Genomic DNA, 24695 nt, shown 5'->3' on the forward strand with positions numbered 1-24695 from the left:
TTGTAACCATCCTTTGCATTACCCAAGCTAAACAAAAGTTTTGCCCAGACTTTAACCTTTAAGTGTTTATGCACCTGAGTGTAGTTAAAGAGTCTTAACCACTTCAACCCACAGGCTATTTCACCCTTACCGCCAAGAGCCATTTTCACCTGTCAGTGTTCCTCCCATTCATTTGGCCATAACGTTATCATTGCTTATCGCACTTGAGTGATCTATATCTTATTTTTTCTTTTTCACCTCAAATTAGGCTTTTTTGTGAGCGATACTGTTTTTTTCAGTCATTTATTTATTTTTTATTTATTCCATAGGGAAAAACAAGGAAAAAAAATACATTTCTCCAATTTCATCTTCTTTAGTTATAAAATAACCAATGCTACTGTAGATAAAACCCACACATTTTATTTATCCGTTTGTCCCAGCTATCACAACATTGAAACTATGTTCTTAGTACAATATATAGCAACAATATATTATTTGGAAATAATATATTGGGGACCACTTAAATCTGCACCAGGACAGTATCCGTATGGAGTTTATATGTTCTCCCCACACCCCAAAATACACAGGTATGTTAATTGACTTCCACCAACATTGGCCTTAGATTATAAAGCATATAGATTGGAATTAGAGAGAGAGAGCACCTTGGAGGGACAGTTTGTTAAGTGCTACAGAAATACAAAATAAATAAAATATATTGCACAAATGATCAGCATTTCATTTTAAATACACCTCACTATAAAATATACAAAAACTTTATAAGGACAGGTTTTCAGAAACAATTGTCTGTGATTGCATCTGACAAACATAATCTTCAATATCCAATGACAAGATATGAACCTTGAGCCAAGGGCCACACCACACAAGTGATTTGGTAACTGCAGCTACAGTCACAGCAACTAGGATTATCCAATGCAGCTGCCAACTATCAAGGCACACTGCAGCAATTATTAGCTGCAACTATGGTGCACTAGAGCAGCAATAACAAAGTCTTTCATTTGATATGGCCATTCAGAGTTCAACTTCTACATCTCTCAACATTTTTGCATAAGGGACAGTTATGGATTAAAACTCACTGATGACATACAAAGGTCACTGCATTTTCACCATACAACAGAATACATTACCTCCTTTTTGACGCAAGTGATTTTTTCACCAGATGGCTTGGAGAAGACATTGTCTTTATCTTGGTTGGATGAATCTGATTGGCGGTTGTAACATTCATCTCGATTTTGTTCAAATTTATTGTTAATGGCCTTCAACGAAAACATACATAGAGCAGATTTTTCATTAGTGACAGTAGTACTAAAAATGGCAAAAAGAACTTTATCATCACTGGACAGGCCCTTTGCAGCTGCCAGCTCTTTTCCTGGTTGGGCAAGGAATGCAGATGTGCAGATATTATAAGGGTTTCCCTGCTCGCCTCTGCAGACAAGATCCATCTCTACGTAAGAGAAATAGTAGGGATCATCTTTGCACAGTCGAGTAATGAGAGCACGGTTTTTATGTAGGCTTCTGTCAAAGAGGCTGGAGATGAAATATACACGATCAGAATCCTCAAAGACTGCAGTGAACTGTTGCGTATTGGCAGTGGAATAGCTATACTTTAGGCTGGCAGAATCCTGGTATGTTTCGAAGGGTCCTTTACCATTTAGATCATCAAGAATTCGTGTGCTGATAATTATTCCATTATCATCCTGGCTTGCCCCTTTTCCAACGTAAAGAGCTCGCGGCCCTCCTTCCCTCATATCTGAAATGAGTCCCACAGTTTCTACCTTCTCATCATTGCTAGTTACAAACGACTTCTCTCCTTTGTTCTCATCATAAAAAGTTTCTTCAGAGATATTGCCCAGTTTTCTCAGAGAACAAATTCCTTTATAAATGCTTCCGCATGCAACTATCCTCTGTTTTGGCACATCCAATAAAAGCAACTTATTATAATTGTGTGTTGGTACAGCAGCATGACATTCTTGCAAATCAATGGGTGGTGTACATTTTTTATCATCAGGTTTTGGTCCAGTGGTGACATTAAAAACCAATGTCAGATTATCACAAAGCTGGAATAAATGGTCCATAGCTCCTATGTAAACGTGTCCTAAGTTTGTGTCAACAGTTAGGTGATTCAGTTCCGTGTTGCTTGTAAAAGTGCGTAATAGTTCTGTCTTTGTAATTTGTGAAATGAAGATTAAAATGTAAAATGTATGGATCCATTCCGCCATTTCTGAGTAAAGCCTGTGAAAGACAAAAAACAAACAAAAAAATTAACTGTGGAACTAAAGATGGAGTCTACCCGGCCATAATTCCCCAGCTGCTCATGAGAACTAAAGATTGGCAATGAATATATGTGTCATTGACAGAAACACCACCTGTAATCATACACCCTGCCTTGATGGGGGTAATAACCCCACCAGTCAGGTCAACTATGAGAGAGGTTTCATTCTTCTAGCTTGCTCGGTCATTGCTATGGCTACTCATCAGTTTGAAAGAGTCTGACGATGTCAGGAAATGCATATTATATGCATTATACCAGTAAGAACAAAAAAGGGCTCTCTAAAGGGGTTCTCTCTAAACACAAAAGCATGCATCAGAATAAAGGTGCTAATACACATCAAATTATTCCCATGTGATTACCTGTAGATTCGGTCACTTTGATAGAATCTGAATAGATTACCATAAAAGTCTGATCGATCAAATTCCAGTCTATTTTGACCAAAAATAGATTGAATGTATCGATCAGACAAGACAGAAAATCTATATTGGCAGGAGGGGTGGTAGATCCTATGACCAAAGTATTGCACTGCACATGCAGTTCGATCTTCAATAGATACCTCATGGAATTTATTGAAAATGAATGTGCTGTGTAAGAAGGAATCAATCGTTTTAGTACAATGGATGGAAATCTATATGTACTGTATATGACTAGCTTTAGTCTTAGCACAGCAAGAGACGAACAGCCAATGTATCTCTCACTCCAGAGTTATTGGCTGCACAAACATTCTCTGGCTGTCTTTCAAAGTATAATAAACAAAATTAATTGCAAAACACGGATATAGCTAATGGGGATAGTAAATGAGATGCTAATAATTCTGGATTGCTGCACATTTTGTACGGTTTTTCCTTTAGTTTAAAGGACCACTATCATAAATAAAATGTAACATTTAAAATACATGTAAACACGTACAAATAAGAAGTACGTTTCTTTCAGAGTAAAATGAGTCCTAAATTACTTTTCTCCTGTGTTGCTGTCACTTACAGTAAGTAGTAGAAATCTGACATTACAGACAGGTTTTAGTCTAGTCCATCTCTTCATGGGGGACTCTAAGCATGAACTTTATTCTTTATAAAGCCATTCCCTGAAAAATAATTTATTCAAAGATGATGGTCAGCCTCCCTGCTCGCTGCACACTTTTTTGGCAGTTGGACGGAGCAACTGCCATTCAATAAGTGCTTTTGAAAATACCGAAATCCCTGAGAATCGCCCATGAGGAGATGGGCTAGGCCAAAACCTGTCGGTTCCATAACATTTCTACAACCTACTGTAAGTGACAGCAACATAGCTAAAAAGTAATTTATGGCTCATTTTACTCTGGAAGAAATGTACTTCTAATTTGTATGCATTTACATATATTTAAAATGTTGTGATTTTCGCGATAGTGGTCCTTTAAGCAGCTTGGAACTGAAAGTTGCTGCATTTGATTGGTCAATTTCCAAACTGCATTAAATTAGCAAAAGGATTACATAAAATGTTTATGTTTTGAATTGTTAACTACTGCCTAATAATTAGGGGAATACTTTTGCTTAACTTCCTGAGTTCTCCTTTCAGTGCACTGGGCTAAGAGAGAGCCAAAAACTGCTTGATACTGCTTGATACTGAATTGCTTGATACCTGATCGACCTTTCAGACTCTGTGCTGTGAGCAGAATTCTAAGGCCACATACAGACATCAGACCATAGTCTTTGGAAAATGAAAGATCACAGACCAATCTTACCACCCTTCCTGTAGTATAAGAGCCATACTCTACACAGTCTTTTCTATGGAGCTGAACTCCCCATCAGACAGAAATCTTTGCAAGATGCTGCACACACAGATGCTGTACAGACACAAAAGATCAGTATCTGCAAAAGATCTGTTCCTGCCAAAAATCCATTCCTGCAAATTGCAATGATAGTCTGCAGATCATCATACACACATGATTTAACTGACATTCATCTGCAGATCAGATCCACCAGGATGGATTTTCAGATCTGCAGATGAATGTCAGTTAAATCATGTGTGTATGATGATCTGCAGATCTCATAGACTATCATTGCAATTTGCAGGAATGAATTTTCCAAAGACTATGGTCTGATGTCTGTATGTGGCCTATGGCTTCAGATGTGCACATAAATAATCATCTAAATATAAATGATGAATGAGTGTTTAAGCAAAACTATGGTTAAGTACAGAATGCAGCGCAGCATTTGGCACAATAAATCCAGACACCTATATAAAACCATGATTAAAGTGTAATGGAGAAATAAAAGTGAGCTAAAATAACATCATGTTTCTCAAAATCACAATTTTATCATCTCATCAAAGTTAAATAACTCAGCCAAACAGTGTGACCTGAGCTCTTCCCAGTTCTCTCCACTCACTCCACTGTTGTCCACTGAAACTAATGCTAGGTACACCCGATGCCATTTTCTGGCAGATTTACCTGCCAGATCGACTATTTCCAACAGGTCCGATCAGATTTCCGATCGATTTTTTTGTTCACTTCTATGTAGAATCAAAGGGACCTGTTGGAAATAGTCGATCTGGCAGGTAAATCTGCCAGAAAATTGTATCGTGTGTACCTAGCATTACACTAAGGATTTCACAGACACAGGCCTCAATTCACGGAGCATTATCAAACGTTTATCAAACACTTTAGCAAACGTTTGATAATTTACCTCATGGGTAAAATCTCATTTTAAATTCACTAAGGTGTTATATATTTATCGAATGTTTTACCGATAAAACGTTCAACAAATATATAACACCTTAGTGAGATTTTACCCATGAGGTAAATTATCAAACGTTTGATAAAGGGTTTGATAAACGTTTGATAATGCTCCGTGAATTGAGGCCATAGGTGATCAGAAGTAACGAGTTGTTTAGATAAGGGAAATTGCTCCACAGTGAATCTAGAGGATTATTCCCATTCACTTGCTCCAGAAAAAAAAACTAGAAAAGTGCATGCCTAATGCTAGGTACACACTAAGATTTTCTGGCAGATTTACTGGCAGATTGATTATTTCCAACATGTTCAATCTGTTTTCCGATCGATTTCCAATCATTTTCCGACTGGTTTGCATTTACTTCTATCGGAAATAAATCGAAAATCAGATCGGACATGTTGGAAATAATCGATCTGACAGTAAATCTGTCAGAAAATCTCATAGTGTGTACCTCTTATGCCTGGTACACACCATGCAATTTCCTGTCGGATAGATGGGTCAAATAATTTCCGATAGATCTGATCTGATTTTGATTGTTTTTCTGATCACGTCTATACAAATCAATCAGAAAAAGATCAGAAATAAGATTGGACCTATCGTAAATTATCTATCGACTCATCTATCTAATGGAAAATTGTATGGTGTGCGAAGAAGACTTCAGCTTGCCCACATAAAAGCAATACTATAAGTGCTGTAACTAGTAATATGCTTTAAAGGGTTAAAAAAGGTCTAACATATAACATTATTATGAATGTAATTTCACAACTGAATATCATGTAATAGAAAACTATCTAGAAACTATGGTAATGTTAAACTATACATATCGGTGCTACAAATACCCAGAATTGTCCTCTAAATGCAAGACAAAAAAAAGAGCGCACTCAGAGAACCAGTATTTGTAGAGATAGGTGTACCTTGCTAGCAACTTTTCAAGGTGAGATTATTCTAGGTACACCTATCTCTACAAATACTGGTTCTCTGGGCGCACTATTTTTTGTCTTGCCTTTTAGATTTCATGGCCACTAAGGGGGATGATAAAAAGCAGCGCCCTTATGAATTGTAACATTACACAAGCCACACTGCTCACTCCTTCTGACATTAGAAGTACCCGCTACATGATTTCAGAATTCTCACAGCTTCATAAGTTGAATGTGCTGAATAATAAACGTCATTGGGATCCAAGGCAGTGAATTGCTAAATTACATTGTGCAACGCCTGTGCTGAAACTAGATCATCATAACTAGCAATGACCACCAACAATGGTCTTTGGCAATGAGAATCTTGGGTGTATGAGTAGGTTGGAGCTCAAATGGTAGCAAACCCTTTGACAGCGTGTGCATAAAGTAAGCAGAAGTGGCTCAATGTCTGCTTAAAGTGAACCCTAGGTGAAAATAAACTTATGAGATAAACAAAATTACTTTTTTAGATAACCCATGGTTTTATTTTATTTTTAAACATTTACAAACTAGACTGAATATTTTGTTGCCTCTGCTAAGTGCCAGCCTTATAAGTGTCTCAAAGTTAGAAAAAGTTCATGTATTTTATCTCTTCCTGTCCTTGGAAGTTGAATTCTGCCAGGAAAAAACTTTTATGGCTGTAAATTTCTCATCAGTCAGGTTTACTATATTCCCGACAAGCTATCGACAAAACAGAAGTCCAGAAAGTAACTCTTTCAGGCAGCAAAATTAAGCAAGTAAAACAGCCTGGTTAATATTTTTGACCTGTACATGCGCATGTTTATCTCATACACTCCGGTACACTTTAAATGATGCGCTTGCCTGAAGAAGTGAATATATAATTGGAAAGTTTGAAGTAGGACAGATGTGGGGGAGAAGCTTGCGAGAAGTATTGAATGTGAGGCTAGAGCCAAACTAGCATTGTAGAAGACAGGGAATAAACACCATATCTTCATTGCTGCGCATTCTTTCCTAATGTTTAGCGTGACATCTATTTTGCACAATACTTTTATAGGGAAATTGCAATGGGGTACATGAGAAAGGCAAAAGAATATGGAAGTAGCATCCATAGGATGCGATGTCGATAAAACGGCCAGACCAAACACACATCTGTGTGATTGCCGTCATTGATTCCCCACTGTATATAGTCAGGACATGCATACACTGTTGCTACAGGCAGGGGCAGTGGGATGGCAGTGTGGCGCACAATGAAGCGGCATACACCGTGTGGGGTAAGGTGGTGGACAGTGTGCTCTGCCATTACCTGCATTTAAATATATGACATGCTGACCTCGTGGTACACTTGAACACCACATGCTAGAGTCTTGCCTGAACAGCTGTCTAGGCCAAGCTCAGTCTAGCATGTGTATGTTCAATGTACAAAACCTATATGAAACAAAGTATATTCATATTTCTATTTGTAATTTAAGAAAAATATATTTTAGCCTGCTATAACAGAGAAAGTCTCATAATAAACTATTTTACAAAATGCAATGCATGAAGGCTGTGTAAAATGAACTGGTTGGAAAAAAAGTCCAATCTTTTTATATAAATGACTGTCATTTGTTTAAAGTATTTCCCCGTCCCCTCCTTAATTAGCCAATGAAGTCACGGATCACTGGATGTTCTCTTAGGGACAGCGGAGCATAGCTCAACTTAGCAAAGTGGCATTTTCCCCTCCCTCCCCAAAATGTTGCCATGACAATGCCTACAATATAGATCCCTTGAGAGCACAACTCAAAATGCAGAGCAGGAGATAGAAGAAAACCCCCTAGCACACACAAACATATCTCCTCAGCACAAACCGCATACTTTATCCTTCAATATCAAAACACATCTACTTTAGAGAAGACATTACTGTGGAGATTTATGCTTGGCAACACTGGAATTTCATGCAACTCAGACTTCTACAGCTCCAGTTCCACTGTCTGCCTTACAATGCAGGGACATACAAGAGGAAAAAAAAAAGTACAGATACTGTAAAAATCTGTAATTTCTCACCAATTATGAATCACTTCATGCTCAAAGAAACTTTAGTTTAGTGATAAATTAGTATGGGGAAAAAAAAGTCTTTTAAATGGTTTAAGATCTCCACCTAATTTTGAGAATGTTTTTTTCCATAAAAATAAATAAATCACTTTTACTCTATAGTAAAACTTCATTACTTCGCAAAAGAAGCAAAAATACTAGGGAAAAAAACCCAAAACTTTGTGCGTGTTAGTGTATTAAAAAACTGTTTACATAAGACATATGGAACCAAGAAAAAAACAACAACAAATATTTACTCATCCATTAACATGCTTTGTAAAAATATGAACCGCTATAAATATAATTTTATACAGCCCTATGAGAGCAGCATTGCCATTGGTTTGCACTGCATATTGTATGGGACAGCTAGTGGCAAGATCCTAGACAGGGTTTTGCGTGTAAAGTGGCAGAGCTGGTAAACTATTCATATTAGTTGAATCGCAATCAATCTACTATAAACTAACTAGTATGCCAGGTTTTCCCATGATACAGAGGTTATGGTCCATAGTAATGGTAATCTATAGTGAAACAACAAAAGCATCAGTGAACTGCCTCCGCAGACATTGGATGGGTGTGCCATGATGAATGGCATATGCATTGCGCCTCACTAGAATTAAAGTGACAGTGCACAGTGTTACAATGCTTAGTCTAACGTGAATAAAAATGTAATGTGTACCAGAGCTTAAATGAGTACAAAAAAAAAAATTATACATACCTGGGGCTTCCTCCAGCCCCGACTAACGTAAGTGACGAGACCAGATTCCCGAATCTGCGGGCAGGGGAGGACGGTGGCGTGGGAGCGATCCAAGTGAATGGGGCTGGAGGAAGCTTAGTCTAACGTGAATAAAAATGTAATGTGTACCAGAGCTGAAATGTGTACCCAGTTTTCCTTCTTTCTGTACCTAAGATTTTGATGGCTAACAACAACAATATTTTTTATACCGCTTTTCTCCCTGGGGACTCAAAGCGCTGTGACCTGCAGTCTCAAAGGCTCGGGAAAAGAGGTGGCTTTTTAGCCTTTTCTTAAAGCTGTCCAGAGAAGGAGCCCCTCGCACTGACTGTGGAAGCAAGTTCCATAGAGTAAAGGCTACATAGGAAAAGCCCCGAGCACCAAATGTTAAGTGTATCCTGGGAATAACCAGCTTCATCTTACTGGCAGAGTGGAGGGTGCGTGGAGGGGCATAAAGTTCCAATAGATCCGCTATGTATTTGGGTCCCATGTGGTTTAGAGCCTTTAATGTCAGCTGGCAGATCAAAAGAAGGGATTCTCCATTTTACTGGCAACCAGTGAAGAGTTTGCAGTACTGGGGTGATGTGTGAGCTGTGGGGGGCATTGGCTAGGAGTCTGGCTGCTGCATTCTGTACTAGTTGTAAGGGGCGCAGAACCTTATCTGTGGATCTGACGAACAGGGCGTTGCAGTAGTCTAGGCGGGAGGATACAAATGCATGAACCAGGGCAGGTAGATCTTCAGCTGGGATAAGGTGCTTGATTCTCTCTATATTTCACAGATGGAAGAAGGAAGACTTGATGACTGCTGAAATGTGCTGTCTGAGTGTTAACTTTCCATCCAGGATCACCCCAAGGTTTCGTACAGAGTTTTTAATGGGAAAACTGGGAAATGGGAAAACTGGTGGTACCAGGCATAGGAAATGTCGGACAGGATCATTTCGGTGGTCTCAAGCCCTTTTCTACTCCACAAAGCTAGGTTTTACTTTTTTTTTTTTACTGTCTATTGTTTTAACAGATTATGCTATTCCAACTCACTACATGCAAGCTTTGTATTAAAGTCAATGTCCAGTCTCCACTGCAGTTCACACTCAGTGCGTGTGCTATGAAACTTACCACTGTGAACCTAGCCTCAGCCTTAGAATAGATATAGATTTGCTTCCAAGTCTGAATGTAAAGACACCCATGCAACATAAAAATGTGTTCAGTCTAAGTTGATATGAGGCCAAATATCTACAGCATGAAAGATCTTTCACTATCGGAATTAGAGATCTTCTCAGTCAAAAACCCAATCCACCAGGACAGCTTCTTTTCAGCTGAGAATTGGAGCAGCATCAAATAACCATGACAACCTGCCTGGTGACGGAGGAAGAAACTTCATTCATTCACATATTGTAATAATGCCAGCTGAAGGCCCCGTTTCATTAGACATTACTCTGGAATGTCTGTAATACAGTCTATAGATGGTAGGTAAGCTGGAGGCTCTTGTTGGCATGAAATCTGAAAAACTAAACTTTAAAGTGAACCTCCGGACTAAAAATCTACTCAGCAGAAATGAAAAGGCTTGGTGTTTCTTTAAACAGTTTCACAGCATCAGAACTTTGTTTTCTTTACCAAAGCATCATTTTTAGCTGCATCTTTAGCTAAGCTCCATCCATCAAAGAAAACTGGCCAGGCTTTTTTCCCCTAATGCTGTGCAAAGCATGATGGGATTTCCTATGTTATTCACGTTGCCTAGCAACTGGGAGGGGTGATCAGCACACAGGACAGTTGGAACTGTGTCTCCCTGTTACCTCCTCTCAACTAAAAAGATGGCTGCCCTCATGAAATCAAACATTTGCCTGTTCTTTTAAAACAGAGTGGGTAAGAGATTATATTACCTATCTATTTTAATTAACATAACTAATGTGACTTAATGACAGTATGTTTGTTTAGGCAAGTTCCTCTTTAAGGTGCATACACACATCCAATTTTGATTGGTCAATTTTACCTCTTCTGTGTAGTATGAGTGCAACGGATTTTAAATACTATGAACAGATTGTGTAAATAAACTCTCATACTGCACGGAAGTGGTAAAAATTGGTCAATCAAAATTGTCTATGGCTATGTTTGAGGTGCTCAGAGACAAACCAATATCAGTCATTTTAGTCAACCATTATATGCACGAATGTTGGTTGCCATACCTAGAAAACAATTTGGCTGAAAAAGAAAAAAAAAATGAATTCAAACAAATCATCTTAGCTGAGCACAGAGTATGCACCTGTGTCATCAGCACCGAATCGTGAACCGAAGAACTTAATTTACCAACTATTCAGTGGGGGTTAAGGGCACAACTTTTTAACTCAGGTCTGTTGACAGATTATTACTTTTAGTTGGCCCATCTGCAGACTAGTCCATAGATTCTGCAGACTCATCTGGTGAAACAGAGTTTGCCTACAATGATTGGATGGAAACAATCCATCTCAGCGCATGCAGTTTACAACTTGAGATAGTCACTTTGCTCAATAGTTGTTTATTTCAAACAGCTAACAGCAGTTTCATCAGATAAAAGTACCTGAGGTGTGGGTAGCTTTACTCAGCATCTAAAATGTAGTGAAATTTGTAATCCAGTTACGACAAAAAAACTACACATTACCAATTACAGACTGCTTATAATATTTACTGAATATATCAACATCCTGTTTGGGGGAAAAAAACTGGAAAACATCTGGTGACTGCTGGGAACTCGGCACAAGACAAGATTTCCCATTGTGTATGTTTACTACAAATACCAATATGCTCTGTTAACAAAATGTAATGCGTTTTTGCATTCTGCCAAGCAATATAACTTAGTAGTGCTCCAGTTCACATTAAACCCGAGGTTAGAGACATAAAGCGGTAGCCATATACATTTCCTTTTGAAAAATACCAGTTGACTGGCAGTCCTGCAGATCTTTATGATCACGCCTGAAACAAGCGTGCAGTTAATCTTGTCAGAAACACCTGATGTGCATGCTTGTTCAGGGTCTATGGCTAAAAGTATTAGAGGCACAGGATCAGCAGGACAGCCAAGCAATCTGTATTGTTTAACCTCCCTGGCGGTAAGCCCGAGCTGAGCTCGGGCTATGCCGCGCAGGAGGATTTCTCAGGCTCTGTTGGGGCGATTCACCCCATTCAAAGTGCTGTGCTCGCAGCCAGCACTTTGCTAGCCGCGCGCATAGCTCGATCGCGGCGATCGCCCGCACGCAGCGGCGGAAGAGGGCCCCCCCGCCAGAGCCCTGCGCTGCCCGGACCAATGAGTTCCGGGCAGCGCTATGGGGCTGGTTCGAGTGCGCCTGACGTCAGGACGTTGGCTGACGTCCATGCCGCCATGGCGACAGGAGAAGCCAAACAGGGGAACGCGTTATATACGCGCTCCCCTATTTGCTATTGATGCCGGCGACGATCGCACTAGAGGGCCACATGCGCCCTCTAGTGGTGTATCATGTAGCTACCACTCTGGTAGCTTTACATGAAACAAAACAAAAACAAAAAAAAAAAAAAGGATTTTTGCCCATTTGGCAAAATAAATTAACCGCCAGGGAGGTTAAAAGGAAATAAAGGTAATGTAACTGGCTACAAGTCTATGCAGTGGCCGGTTACACCTGTTATCTCACACTTATTAGCAACTCTATTTTATAACATTAACAGTAATTGCTTTGACACTTGTGCACAAGCCAATATGACCACTACAAAGTCTTTCTTGTAGCATAACCCTATGCTATGGCTAAGGCTATGACACGAGGGTGATGTAACAGATCTGTAGCAGCTACAAATCTCCAGCTCACCTACTGCTAATGTTATTAAATGTAGCAGCATATAACTAGGTCACACTAGCTAGCAGGGCCTTGCAGCTGCACAGGGGTGTACATACAGGTAGCCAAAATAATGTGAAGTCATGTTTGCCTTGTTTTGTACAGGCACCTTCAGTCTTCTGCATTCATCAGAACACAAGCAACAAGCGATCAGCTGTTGCAAAACTAGGCTGGTTCTTTTATCCTTAGTTTCGAAAGGGGGCTGGGGAGCACATTTTAATCCAGAAGCCATGAATTTGGCACCAACACCTGATAATCATCTCCCCTGTTGCTTGCCTAAATCTTGTCTAATAGCAGCCGCACCGCTTTCACCGCCAACCTTGTTGGCACGATTTAGTAAGAAACAATATAAACATCACCTGTGCATTGTTGAAGCTCTAATGTTTTATCTCTAAAAACAGTGCACAGTGCATACCCGATTTAATGGACAAATGTAGTAAGAATATGGAGGTTGCCATGTTTATTTATTTAAAGGCAACTGGTATTTTTTAAAAGGAAATAAATATGGCAGCCTGCATATCCCTCTCATTACAGTTGTCAGTTACGGTAGGCTTTCACTATTACACATGGTAAATGGCTGACATCTACCAGATATCAAATGATTACTACTTGCTTTACTGAGCGGCAATCCAATCTAATATCAGTGCAGTATAAAGCAAATGCTGCCTGGCTTCTGTACTCTAACCACATCCCCATACACTGATCGCACTGGTTCTAGAAAGCAGATCAGGGCATTTGGGCATGGGAACTGGCAGGCATCTAATGGACACCTGTGTTAATTACCAGTAATTGGGAAGGCGGGATTAAGTAAGTGAGAATGGGTGCCGGGTAGTGCATAGTAAAATATTGGTTATGCAAATCACCAATATTTTACTACTAGCGGCATCACCAGACGCCCAGCACTACGTATTCCTAGAAAGAACTGCCTTTTACAGTCGATGTTCAAACACTCAGGCCCCTTTCACACTAGGACATTTTCATTGTAGTGTGTTATCCTTTACTGCAGGGTGACGCTAGGGCAGTGAAAGTCTATGGGGCCTTTCACACTGGATGAGATGCAATGCGCCGAAAGCATCGCATCTGACGCTAGAGCATCAATGTGTTGTCGGGCAACATGCGTGGCAAACCAGAAGTCATGCAAGTCTATGGCGACGCAGTTTTTTAAAAAGGTTTTCATGTTGTCATTGCGGTGCACATGCACTTTTCAATACACTTTGCCGCAATTCGTATTTCTGCCACAGGAAGCAAGCGCTAGAGAGCCTTACTTCCTGTTTGGCTTTCATTCAGAAGGATTACCGTGTATAAATGCGGAAATCCCCAAAGGCTATTTTTAGCGTTGTGGTGTTATGCTATCATCCAATCACATTACAGCGTGAAACCGTCCTGAAGGTGCCCTAATTGATAACAGATACTTGTTTAATTTGAAGTTTTAATCGCCTAATGCCAAATCAATCAAAAATATTTTATTTCACATCACACTAGACCTTGCTGAGGTAGTAATGTACCTGTACAGTACAGATATGCTGTCATGGGATGGATATCCATTAAAGTGGCCGCTGCAGTTGCTAACAGATTCATGTTATTTTAAATGAATGACAATGTATTAGTATAGCCATACAGGTCATATGTTGGAACAGGTGCAAAGAAAGCTGCCATCCGCCAAAAAGAAGCATCACCTAATGTGAACAAAAACAGGTCCACCTGGGTGTATGATGCATCATTTCTGTGAGCACCTTAACACTAGGCATAGGTTTGCAAGAGCTGTTGTGTGTTCGGTATGATCCTTCAGTCCTTAGGATGCTGTAGCCAGCAGATCATTAACAATACTGTACTACTTACTATGCTTTGGCACACCCTGACCATCACAACTATACTGCATAAGCACACAGAAGGAAGCATATCTAGTGCCAGGTATTCTTATGGAAATCAACAGTGACCAGGAAATTTACCCAGTTACAGTTTCTCCTAGCACTGCTGAGCAGAGATCTTGGGAAATGCCACTGGATATGTGCCCAGTTATCATAGTAGGGGAGACTGAGCAGTTTTCATCTGAAGACTGCTGCAATTATCTGCACTTGCAAACATTGCTACTAAAGTGCAGGTAGCACAAGGTGGCCACAGTAGGGTCTGAAGTAGTCAGCAGAACTGTGGTGCAGCTGAATTTAGCTAAATTTTCCAGCACAGAAAAATATAGAGGAGTTAATATTATTGGCATAGTTAATTTCAGTGCAGCCATGTGAAGGAAATACACATGACATGAGTGGATATTCTGAATATAAGGGATGTGGCCTGCAGCTAGCTTTTTCATATTACTAAGTTGTACCCGTGCACTCAGGAGACCTTTATAAATGTCAATCAGGTCCACAGTGAGGAACAGTAAATAAACACACATGGGGTAGCAACCTATGTGTAACATAAATGAACATCTTGGCCCTGATTCAATAAAGCTTTCTTCAGAGTTTTCTCTCGGGGGTGTTTTCTTATCTAAAAAAATATCTTTTCAGCCACTAGCAGGATAAAAAGTAGGAAATGGTTAGGTTAACCTGGGATAACTTCTTTGCAGTAGGGTTTTGTATGCTGGGGTCTGAAAAGCTATTTATTGATAAGGTGTGAAAATATCTTGTTTGTAAAATCACTTCAACAGTCTGTTGAATCCTATTTTGGCCATTGTTTGTCTGTTTCCTAATGTACTTTTTATAGAAATGGCTGAAAAAAAAATATGTTGCCACATGTCTTGTGTTGGGCTGACACCAGGATTTAATACTGCGATTCTATTTCAATCAGTTGACATCAGATCTACAGAGTGGCACCAGCACTGGAAATCAGTGTAGTCTCACTAACTCCCTGCACATTTATCTGCACAGCAGCATACACTTCATTGCTTCCTGATCTACTCCCCAGGAAGTGGTGAATTAGCAACTGAAGCTGCAAACTCACCAGAAGATGGATCGGAGCCCACGGCGATGTGACCCGACAAACAAGCGTTCCCCGACCCATCTTCCTACCGCAGGAACATGCAAGGGCATTTGACTAGTACAGACAAGAGTTCAAACAATCGCACCGGTTTGTGCAAAAGTTGTCCAAAATCATAAAGAACCGATCCGCCGTTATAGTCGTAGGAAGACTCAAAACTTTTGACCAGGACTGTACCATCTCGCAGACATTGTTTAGTATACAACAATTTAATTTATATTACAGTTTGCTTTTATGAACTGTACCTTTTTAAAGTTTGAATGGGAACCTATTCTGAGTAGTGTATACCAGTATGTAGTATAGCGCTAGATGCCTTGAATGATTGTTAATGGCGACCGTTATTTTTATTTTGCATGTATGCGCAATGAACTCTAGTTTCCATTCAAATAAAAACCACTCATCACAAATCAGATGCCTGAGAGACTGTACACATGAGGTCATATTCACTTTTGGCTGGCAGACAATCCAATAAATATAAGATCTTCTGTTAATCGGGAGTTAATTATACCAACCAGAAAGCACAATTTTCTTGGTCATTTACCAATCAAATTGTTGTTGAATATCAAATGATTCTGCATGGATCCCAGTGTCTGTACAGAACTCATCGATGCTGGTGTGAGTGGGATGTAGCTTGTATACAGAGAGCTGCCATACGGTGCAACATGTGTCACACGATGCAAAGTGTGTGAGTGTGTGTGTGTCCTATGCAACTGTCAATTATTTAAAAGCAATTCTTTTCTATTCTTCCTACGTGCGATTTTTTTTCCCAAAAAATTAAATTACCCTATAAGAGAGACCATGGACCCACTGCTCTATTTGAAGAACAGATCATTCCCAATTTACTCCCGTTGCACTAGAACAGGGGTAGGGAACCTATGGCTCGGGAGCCAGATGTGGCTCTTTTGATGGTTACATCTGGCTCACAGAAAAATCAGTAGGGGTTTATTCACTGAGCTACACTGCTCCAGCAGCACAGCTTAGTGTGGTAGCGCAATTAACATTTTCAAAGTAGGCACGCTACTGCTGTAGCATCCACTAATAACTTACTCGCGCTACCCCAAAACTAACGGCTGCTCCAATTGTCCCACTCTGGACCCTATCAGGTCCAGTGAATTTGTAGGACGAGATCTCCGCACTTTGGCCCAATAGGCTGCCTGTCAAGTGAAAGGCAGCCTATTGGGCCAATCAAAGTGCGGGGATCTCGTCCTACAGAGAATCAAACCCCAATTCAGCTAGCTAATTGTACAAGCTGTTAGTCAGTATTTCTTCTGTCTGGTTCTCTGGGAAATTGCTGATGTTGCTGAAACCCAAGAGAAGCGGAGGACATGTCTGACACTTTTGCTTCCCAGGAGATCAACTGTATACACATCACCATGGCAACAGGGACGTGAGCCCCCTGCTGGGCACGCGCACTGTCCCAGTTTGAAACATATTGTATGGCTCTCACGGAATTACATTTTAAAATATGAGGTGTTTATGGCTCTCTCAGACAAAAAGGTTCCTGACCCCTGCACTAGAACAACAGCACTGCCATCTAGTTTCAGCAATCCTCCTGGCATCACAAATAACATTTGGTGGAGTATGCACTCTCATACGCCATTATTGAATATGAGCAGGGTGGAAACAAACTGACCCCACCACCTGATAGAAAAGGACTACATAGGGAGGTAGTGCCGAACTACTGAGAATACCCTTGCTAAATATTTCTTGACTACAGTAAAGGATCTAATCTGATCACAGCAAGATCTGTAGGTTGCTCATACACTACAGGCTAATTCCCGATCAATTTCAGCATGAAGTCTTTTGGAGATTGGCCTCATGACCCCTCCTCACCGCCCCTGGCGAAGCCCCCCTAAATGTTTTATGTGCCCGTGCATTTATACTTTACATGTCAAATGATCCCCTTAGTGTCCATGCTGGATTTCCACATTGGCACCTCATGTAGCTGCCAGCGTTATAGCACGTGACATCAGAAAGATGGCCCCAAATCTGTCAAATCGTCAATCTGGCATACTTGTGGCGGAACCAATTTCCATCCAATTCCATAATTATCAAATCGGATGGTCAATCAGCCCCTAAGTCAAGTAATGTATGGGCACATTAAGTGGATTTTCATTGAAAGGCTAACTAGTTGCTTAAAGCGGTATTGTCACCATAAAAATCAAATTTCAACAGCAACTGGTCTGAGTGTATTAAGTGATAAAGATGCTAATCCTGCATTCAAAACTTGCAAAACTTTTTCTGCTGTTATGGTTTGGAGTTATCACATAGGAGCACTGGCCCTTTAACCTCCTTGGCGGTTAATTTTTTTTTTAAAAAATGGGCAAAAATCCTTTTTTTTGTATTTTTTTTTTTGTTTCATGTAAAGCTACCAGAGTGGTAGCTACATGAAACACCACTAGAGGGCGCATGTGGCCCTCTAGTGCGATCGTCGCCGGCATCAATAGCAAACAGGGGAGTGCGTATATAACGCGTTCCCCTGTTTGGCTTCTCCTGTCGCCATGGCGACGATCGGCATGACGTCATGGACGTCAGCCGACGTCCTGACGTCATGCGCACTCGATCCAGCCCATAGCGCTGCCCGGAACTCATTGGTCCGGGCAGCGCAGGGCTCTGGCGGGGGGGCCCTCTTTCGCCGCTGCGTGCGTGCGATCGCCGCAGAGCGGCGGCGATCGAGCTGTGCGCGCGGCTAGCAAAGTGCTGGCTGCGCGCACAGCACTTTGAATGGGGCGAATCGCCCCAGCAGGCCCTGAGAAATCCTCCGGCGCGGCATAGCCCGAGCTCAGCTCGGGCTTACCGCCAGGGAGGTTAATAGCCATTGCCATTCAGTTGAATGCTGGGAGTTCTTTTTATCTATAATATATTCCTCCTCTTCCATTTATTTCCCTATCTAGCTGCTTATCAGAAACACCCTCTGATCACTTGTGTTTACAAGCAAGGCTGAAGTGACTCAGCGATTGGATGTGTAAATAAAAAAAAAATAAAAAAAGACAGTGCAGTTCCCAGTATACACCTCAGTGGGAGTGTCTGAAGACTTTGGGAGGAGGGCAAGCTAATGAATACACAATGAGCAAGAGAAGGGAGGGGGGGAAACAAGAGTCAGGGAGGCTATGATGTCAGCATTAGCTTGGCAAGATGGCCACTGCCTAGAATAGGATTTTCTGCTTTTCCTTTATAAAATTCACAGGAATCATTACATGGATAGCACAATACATCTGTTATGTAAGTAGAAGTAGTATTTATCTACTTCTATATGTGTTTTTTATTTCTAGGTTAGCATGGGTGTCGCCTGTTCTTTAACTCGCTTGGTGGATCGGTCAAAACCAACTTCATCAGCCTGCCGACAGACTGTACATACGGGCAAACTGTAGTCAGAACCCACGGGCGGGTATGACAATCCGTAGTTTGAAGAAATGTCTTTGGACTGTGGCAAGCCAAAACACAAAATGACAGGACCCGGCCGACCAAGTCACAAAGCCTTCACAAAGCCTTTACCAGAGCAGCAGCAAGAAGCGGCAGCTGAGTGATGCCCTGAAGACCGAAGGTTAAAAGCAGAGAGCGGAAGCCCCAAAAGAGGGGAACAGAGTGTGAGCTGACAAACAAGGGGAACAGATGACATGGAGCGGAGGTGAGAGAACACAGGGAGAGTGGTGGGAGAACAGAGGTCCTTGAAGCCCAACACCAGGCCCTCCGCACCATGTCAACTTTACTAGACGATGCTCCAGGAAAGCCTTCTTTGGGAATCGGCTAGCCCCCATCGTTTTGGCCAGTCCAAAGACGCAAGTTAAAAACAAGTTTGTTTGCATATTGGCACATTAGCTGGCCAGATCCATAAATGGCCAACTTTAGGTTCTGTCTGTAACACTCACATACATACATTTATCAAGCACAACACAAGTATATATCGTTATTATTAAAAAAAATGTTTTCCTCTGAAAAAGTTTAGGTTTATGACAAAGGACTGAAGTGTGAACATAATCCCCAGAGCAATTTTCACTTCTGTATTTGCTATTTCACACATTCTTTTAGGGAATCAATGTAAAATCCTCTACAGTACAAGGGGAAAAAATGCACAACTCCAGCAGTTAATGAGAATATGAAGTCCTACTACACACGACTGGCCTGTAAATGCAGAAAATCAAAATGTCCTGTCAGAACAGATTGTTTGTGCTTTGGGGGGACCTCCAGGAGACAAAATATTGCAACTACCAAAAAAAGTTCTCCAATAACAACATAAGACGTCACCAAAAAAAATCAGACACCAATAGCAAGTCTTTCATGGGGCTTGGCTATGCACTACCCTGTTTTTCAATGCATAACCAAACAGGCCGATGGTACTAAAGTAAGCATACCTGGGATGATTACAGCCACATACAGCATCCCCGATTAAAAATTGAACGGACAACAATTAATTCCTTCACCTCATTGCAAACCCCATGTTTTGTACCACTCAATGCCGTGCAATCCTATGCAGCCATTGATCCTCCACTGCTTCTCCCCACCACGGATGTCCAATCACACTTTTGATCAAGAAATTGCTTGAAATGGAGTGAAATCAATTGAAAGTGAATTGAAATATATGTTGGGAGCAGATTTCATAAAAAGTAATTGAATCGACCGAAAAGTCGATGTGTGAGGCACACTTAACTCCCATGAAGCACAGATTCATAGATTCAACTCTGTCCCCAACAATATACAGTTACCACTGTTACAACAGGAAGCAATATAGAAAGGGCAGAGAACAGATTACTGCAGACTGGAGCAAACTGTAAACATTTTGTGACTTACCAATGGCAAGCCGATACTGACCAAAGACCAGCAAAAAGTGCTGAACATTAATAGATGCTGTAACAAGTAGATGCTACAGACAGCAGGCACATACAATAGACATGCCGACTCCATATTCAAAGTGATAACATTAACAGGGAACAAACCTCTCAAAAGGGGTGCTCTTCCTCTTCCTTTATCCACATGTAATTTTTTAGCTTGTTTTTGCAACCCTTCTTCTCTTCACGCACTAATGTAAGACATGAATTGCTAAAGGATGTCTGCTTGTGTAGGTCTGATGTTATGGGGAGGGCAGTGCATACTCTACTTAATCACGGTTACACTCAATGCTCATCACACAGTAGAGAGCACTCGCAGGATGTCGGCTGCTTCATATTTGGCAGGCTCTTTATCCAGCTTCTGACTGGCTGCCAATCAAAATTCAGCCCTGCATAACTCTGCTCTGACAATATCATTCAAGCTCTTTACTGTGTGATTGTGCAAATGAATGCAGAGCTTGAAAATAACCTGAGCTTCCTCACTTCTCAGATCAGATATTTCCAAGCAGACAGTAGCAAGTCTGAATTTATTTTTATTTACTGTATTTATAAAGCGCCAACATATTACGCAGCGCTGTATGTGACATGTGTTATTAAACTGCGTAGGAGGGAATTGGTGCCCTCATTATTGCTGGTACTTAGTGGGCCACAATACCTTTTGTCTGTGAGGTGAGATATGTGTCCCATGTGGATTACAGTCTTCTGCAGGGCATGCAATCATGAATTCATACTTTTAAACCATCCCAATTTGGGAATCTTGATTCTGTGGCACCCCTACTTGGGTCCCGATGCGCCCACCTTCAAGTGCTCCTCAGACCTAGTGTATGCAACAGAGTATGGGCGCAGATCCCTGCTTGCTTTAGTGCTTGGTTCTCCCCCGCCTCACATGATTACACACAATGTGAGGCGAAAGCAAGCAGTGAGCTGAAGTCGATGGATGGACATCGTTGGAGCGCCCGGAGGAGGTGAAATAAGCATGGCTACCTCTGTGCCCATATTCTGCTGCCTCTAATAGGGCTGAAGGAGCAAAGTCCTGGGGGGGAGGGGGGGGGGGGGTGTTTGACTAGACACAAGGCAAGCTATATGGGGGAGGCAGGGAAGGGGAAAACACTAGAGGGGAGGGGGGGGGGGGGTGTTTGACTAGACACAAGGCAAGCTATATGGGGGAGGCAGGGAAGGGGAAAACACTAGGGGGGAGGGGGGGGGGGGGTTTAACTAGACACAAGGCAAGCTATATGGGGGAGGCAGGGAAGGGGAAAACACTAGGGGGGAGGGGGGTGTTTGACTAGACACAAGGCAAGCTATATGGGGGAGGCAGGGAAGGGGAAAACACTAGACACCAGGGAAGCTATACTGGGGAGAGGGGAGCACTAGACACCAGAGAACACTATATGGGGGAGGAAAGGGGGGGGGGCACTAGATCACAATGGAAGCCATATGGGGAAGGAAGGGGAGAACCAGTAGACACCAGGGAATCTATATAAGTCAGGGAGGGAGGGCCACCAGACACCAAGGAACTGTATGGTTGTGGTGGTGATTGGAGGGGGAGGGGCACTAGACACCAGGGAACTGAATAGGGGAGGGAGGGGCATGATGCATGTAAAGTTGGGGCATGGCTAAAGCTGTGGCAGGTCTTAGTGTCACATTTTCCTTGCTCCAAAGGTTGGGAGGTATGTGAATTATGTACAGGCATTCAAATGAATGAAGAGAAGAGTCAGAAACCTCACACAATGGCCTATGTTGGGTGAATGCAATGGTGATCAATGGGAAAAACCTCTAAGGTTAGCCACACAGTAGATTTCAACCTGAGGTGGGCAGGAATCTGATCAGAGAGGGATTGATTCCTTACACACAGCACATACATTTTCAATTGAAATCAGCATGAAATCTATTAAAAGTTAATTGAACCACAGAATTGCACTTTAACAAGCAGTGCAATGGTATGGGCCTTCAATCTACCCTAGCTCCTGACTAATAGGAGAATAATTCTCTGTCCACCTCAATGACAGAGAATTATTGTCTGGTCGATAATTTTGATAGATATTCAGTGATCTAATCTGACAGGAATATTAAATCTATTAAGGTAAAGCTTTCTTAAGGGCCCGTTTCCACTAGCCGCCATGCGTCCTGCGAGGCGCGCAGTGGTACTTCCTTCCTGTGCAGACACGCAGCCGAATACAGGAAACCGTGCCATGCACGGCTATGGGATTCGCTGCCTCCCGCACACAAAAAAATGCTGCAATGTCGGCCAAATCACTAAGGCAAGCGATTCAGATGGTGGCAGCATTATCCCCTATGGCAGGGTTTCCTTGCGTGATTTGCTTGTTGGGAAACTCTGCGGATTCTGCCCGATTTCCGCAGCAGTGGAAACAGGCCCTCAAAGTTACTGTTAATCCTGAGCAGGGTCAAGGATGGAAGGTCTGACAAATCTACAAATATCACATGACTTCCTCATCTAACTGCGTCAGGTCAAACAGCTTATTAACAATGTACTGTGAGAGTCCACCTAAAAGTACATATTATCTTAGTACAATAGATCAAACCCTTAAGCCGCATCTACACGCGTAGATGTGGCGGCAATGTTCCTGATCAATCGAGCCACTACATAAAACATACACATACAACAAGATTTGCACAATCAGACTGCAGTTTGTGTATATAGGAGAAAACATACATACAGTAAGGAAGAACAGTGAAAAGACAACATAAAAAAAGGGGAGAAATGGTTCACGTTCCCTCCTTTACTCTGGGACAGAATTAGAGGCCTGAGAAGGAGCTCTAGTTACAAGGTCAAACTCAAAGGCATGAATGCACAGGGACTTTCAGCCAAGTTACACATTAATTATTGCCGCCCACACATTCTGCTAACTATAGAAACAAAAGTGAAAGTAAAGGCTTCTAAATGTATCAATGGATATACAATGACTTCACCAGTGCCCAAACATTTTCACATGGAGAGACTATTAAAGAGCTAAGGTAATTTCAATGGTTGCCAGAGTCGGTTAGATTTTCAGCCCAGGTAGTTTTGATGAACTGCTATTGATTGCATTGAAACAAGCCAACCCAGAAGGTGGCAGCAAGTACAATGCTGATGATCAGAAACCAGCAAAACTTTAGTTCTGATTAGAAGGTCATTATAAAACTCATTAGGGGTCTCCTCTGCTTAATACAATTAAGTCATTTCAACAAGGTCTTTCCTGGCATTTCAAAACTGGAAATGCTTGTAAGAAATGTTTGTATTGGATAACAGTGGCCAATATTACTGTGGAACTCGTGATGAATTGAGGTTTCTGAGTCTGCAAGGACACAGCATGACAGGGACTGATACATTCCAGAGTGAGAGAACAGAATAGAACACACATTGCTCTGCTTGCCAAACACAACCCTGTCCAGGAAGATATGATCAAGATGACAGACATTAAAAACATGTCAATCCATGTCTAATCTCACATCACGAAAGCAGAATAATCAAAAAGAATAAGCTGAGCAGAAAAGAATAAGCTGGAGCAAGTTGTCCTTAAGAGTGTAGCTTCAATAACAAGTTCAGTTCCACCATAAATGTCCCTGCCAGCTTTAAAAGGGAACTTGCAGGGAGAGGGATACTGAAATTGTCATTTTTTTTCCCCTTCTGATCTTCCAGGCACACAAAAAGAGACCTGTCAGTCTGCATGCAGGGCATCCGCTAATGGCCCAAAAGATCAGAGCAGTTCAGGATCTCTTCCTTCTATAGGAGTGACCATACATACATGGCCTAGCCAAAATTTTAATATAATAAAATAAAATAAAAAAATGAAATAAAAACTATTACCCAATGGATGGCCTGTGTTATGAAGTATTTATGGTTAGGAGTATTTCAGCTGTGAGGTGAGATGACCACAGAACACTATCTGTATGCACACTGACTTGCACACATCTTATCCTGCTACGCATTCCCAACATTCCCCAGAAATTCTATGAAACAACATCCAGCAGTATAACCAGTGCCAGGCAACATATACTTACAGTTCTTCACTCTATGCTCAGTCTTCCACATCCACGTTCAGGATTTCACCCTACAAGGAAACACATCAGAAAATAATGAACCTATCGCTGATGACATAAAATTACTGCACAGGCTTTGAAAGATGTATTGAGAATGACATAAAATAAGAGATGTGTCCAAATAATCTACTGACCTAAGAAACACTGTACATGATTTTGGCAAGAGAGAACACAGATGAATGTATTCCCCCTCAGTCACAGACACTAGAACAAAAACTCTTTCAAGCGGCTAAGAGGCAGAGATCTTGTGTATCCCGATAAAAGGAACACAGTGCATTAGCCATTCTCCCTGATGCAGCCTTACATGTACAAGTAGTGTAACGGGGCTTGTCAT

At 41.4% G+C, this 24695-nt stretch overlaps 1 protein-coding gene across 1 annotated transcript in view; it reads right to left on the bottom strand.

Moving 5' to 3' along the window:
• PLXNB2 (plexin B2) overlaps window positions 1-24695 on the bottom strand; it is a 324368-nt gene that overhangs the window by 143494 nt on the left and 156179 nt on the right. Inside the window, exons 3-4 of the mRNA XM_068273635.1 lie at window positions 24323-24372; window positions 1125-2229 (exon numbers count right to left, since the gene is read on the bottom strand). Of these exons, the coding sequence (XP_068129736.1) occupies window positions 1125-2216 (1092 nt within the window). The 5' untranslated portion in view covers window positions 2217-2229; window positions 24323-24372. The remainder of the gene's footprint in view (window positions 1-1124; window positions 2230-24322; window positions 24373-24695) is intronic.

This window comes from Hyperolius riggenbachi, chromosome 3 (genome assembly GCF_040937935.1).
Source record: "Hyperolius riggenbachi isolate aHypRig1 chromosome 3, aHypRig1.pri, whole genome shotgun sequence".
NCBI classification, from domain to species: domain Eukaryota; kingdom Metazoa; phylum Chordata; class Amphibia; order Anura; family Hyperoliidae; genus Hyperolius; species Hyperolius riggenbachi.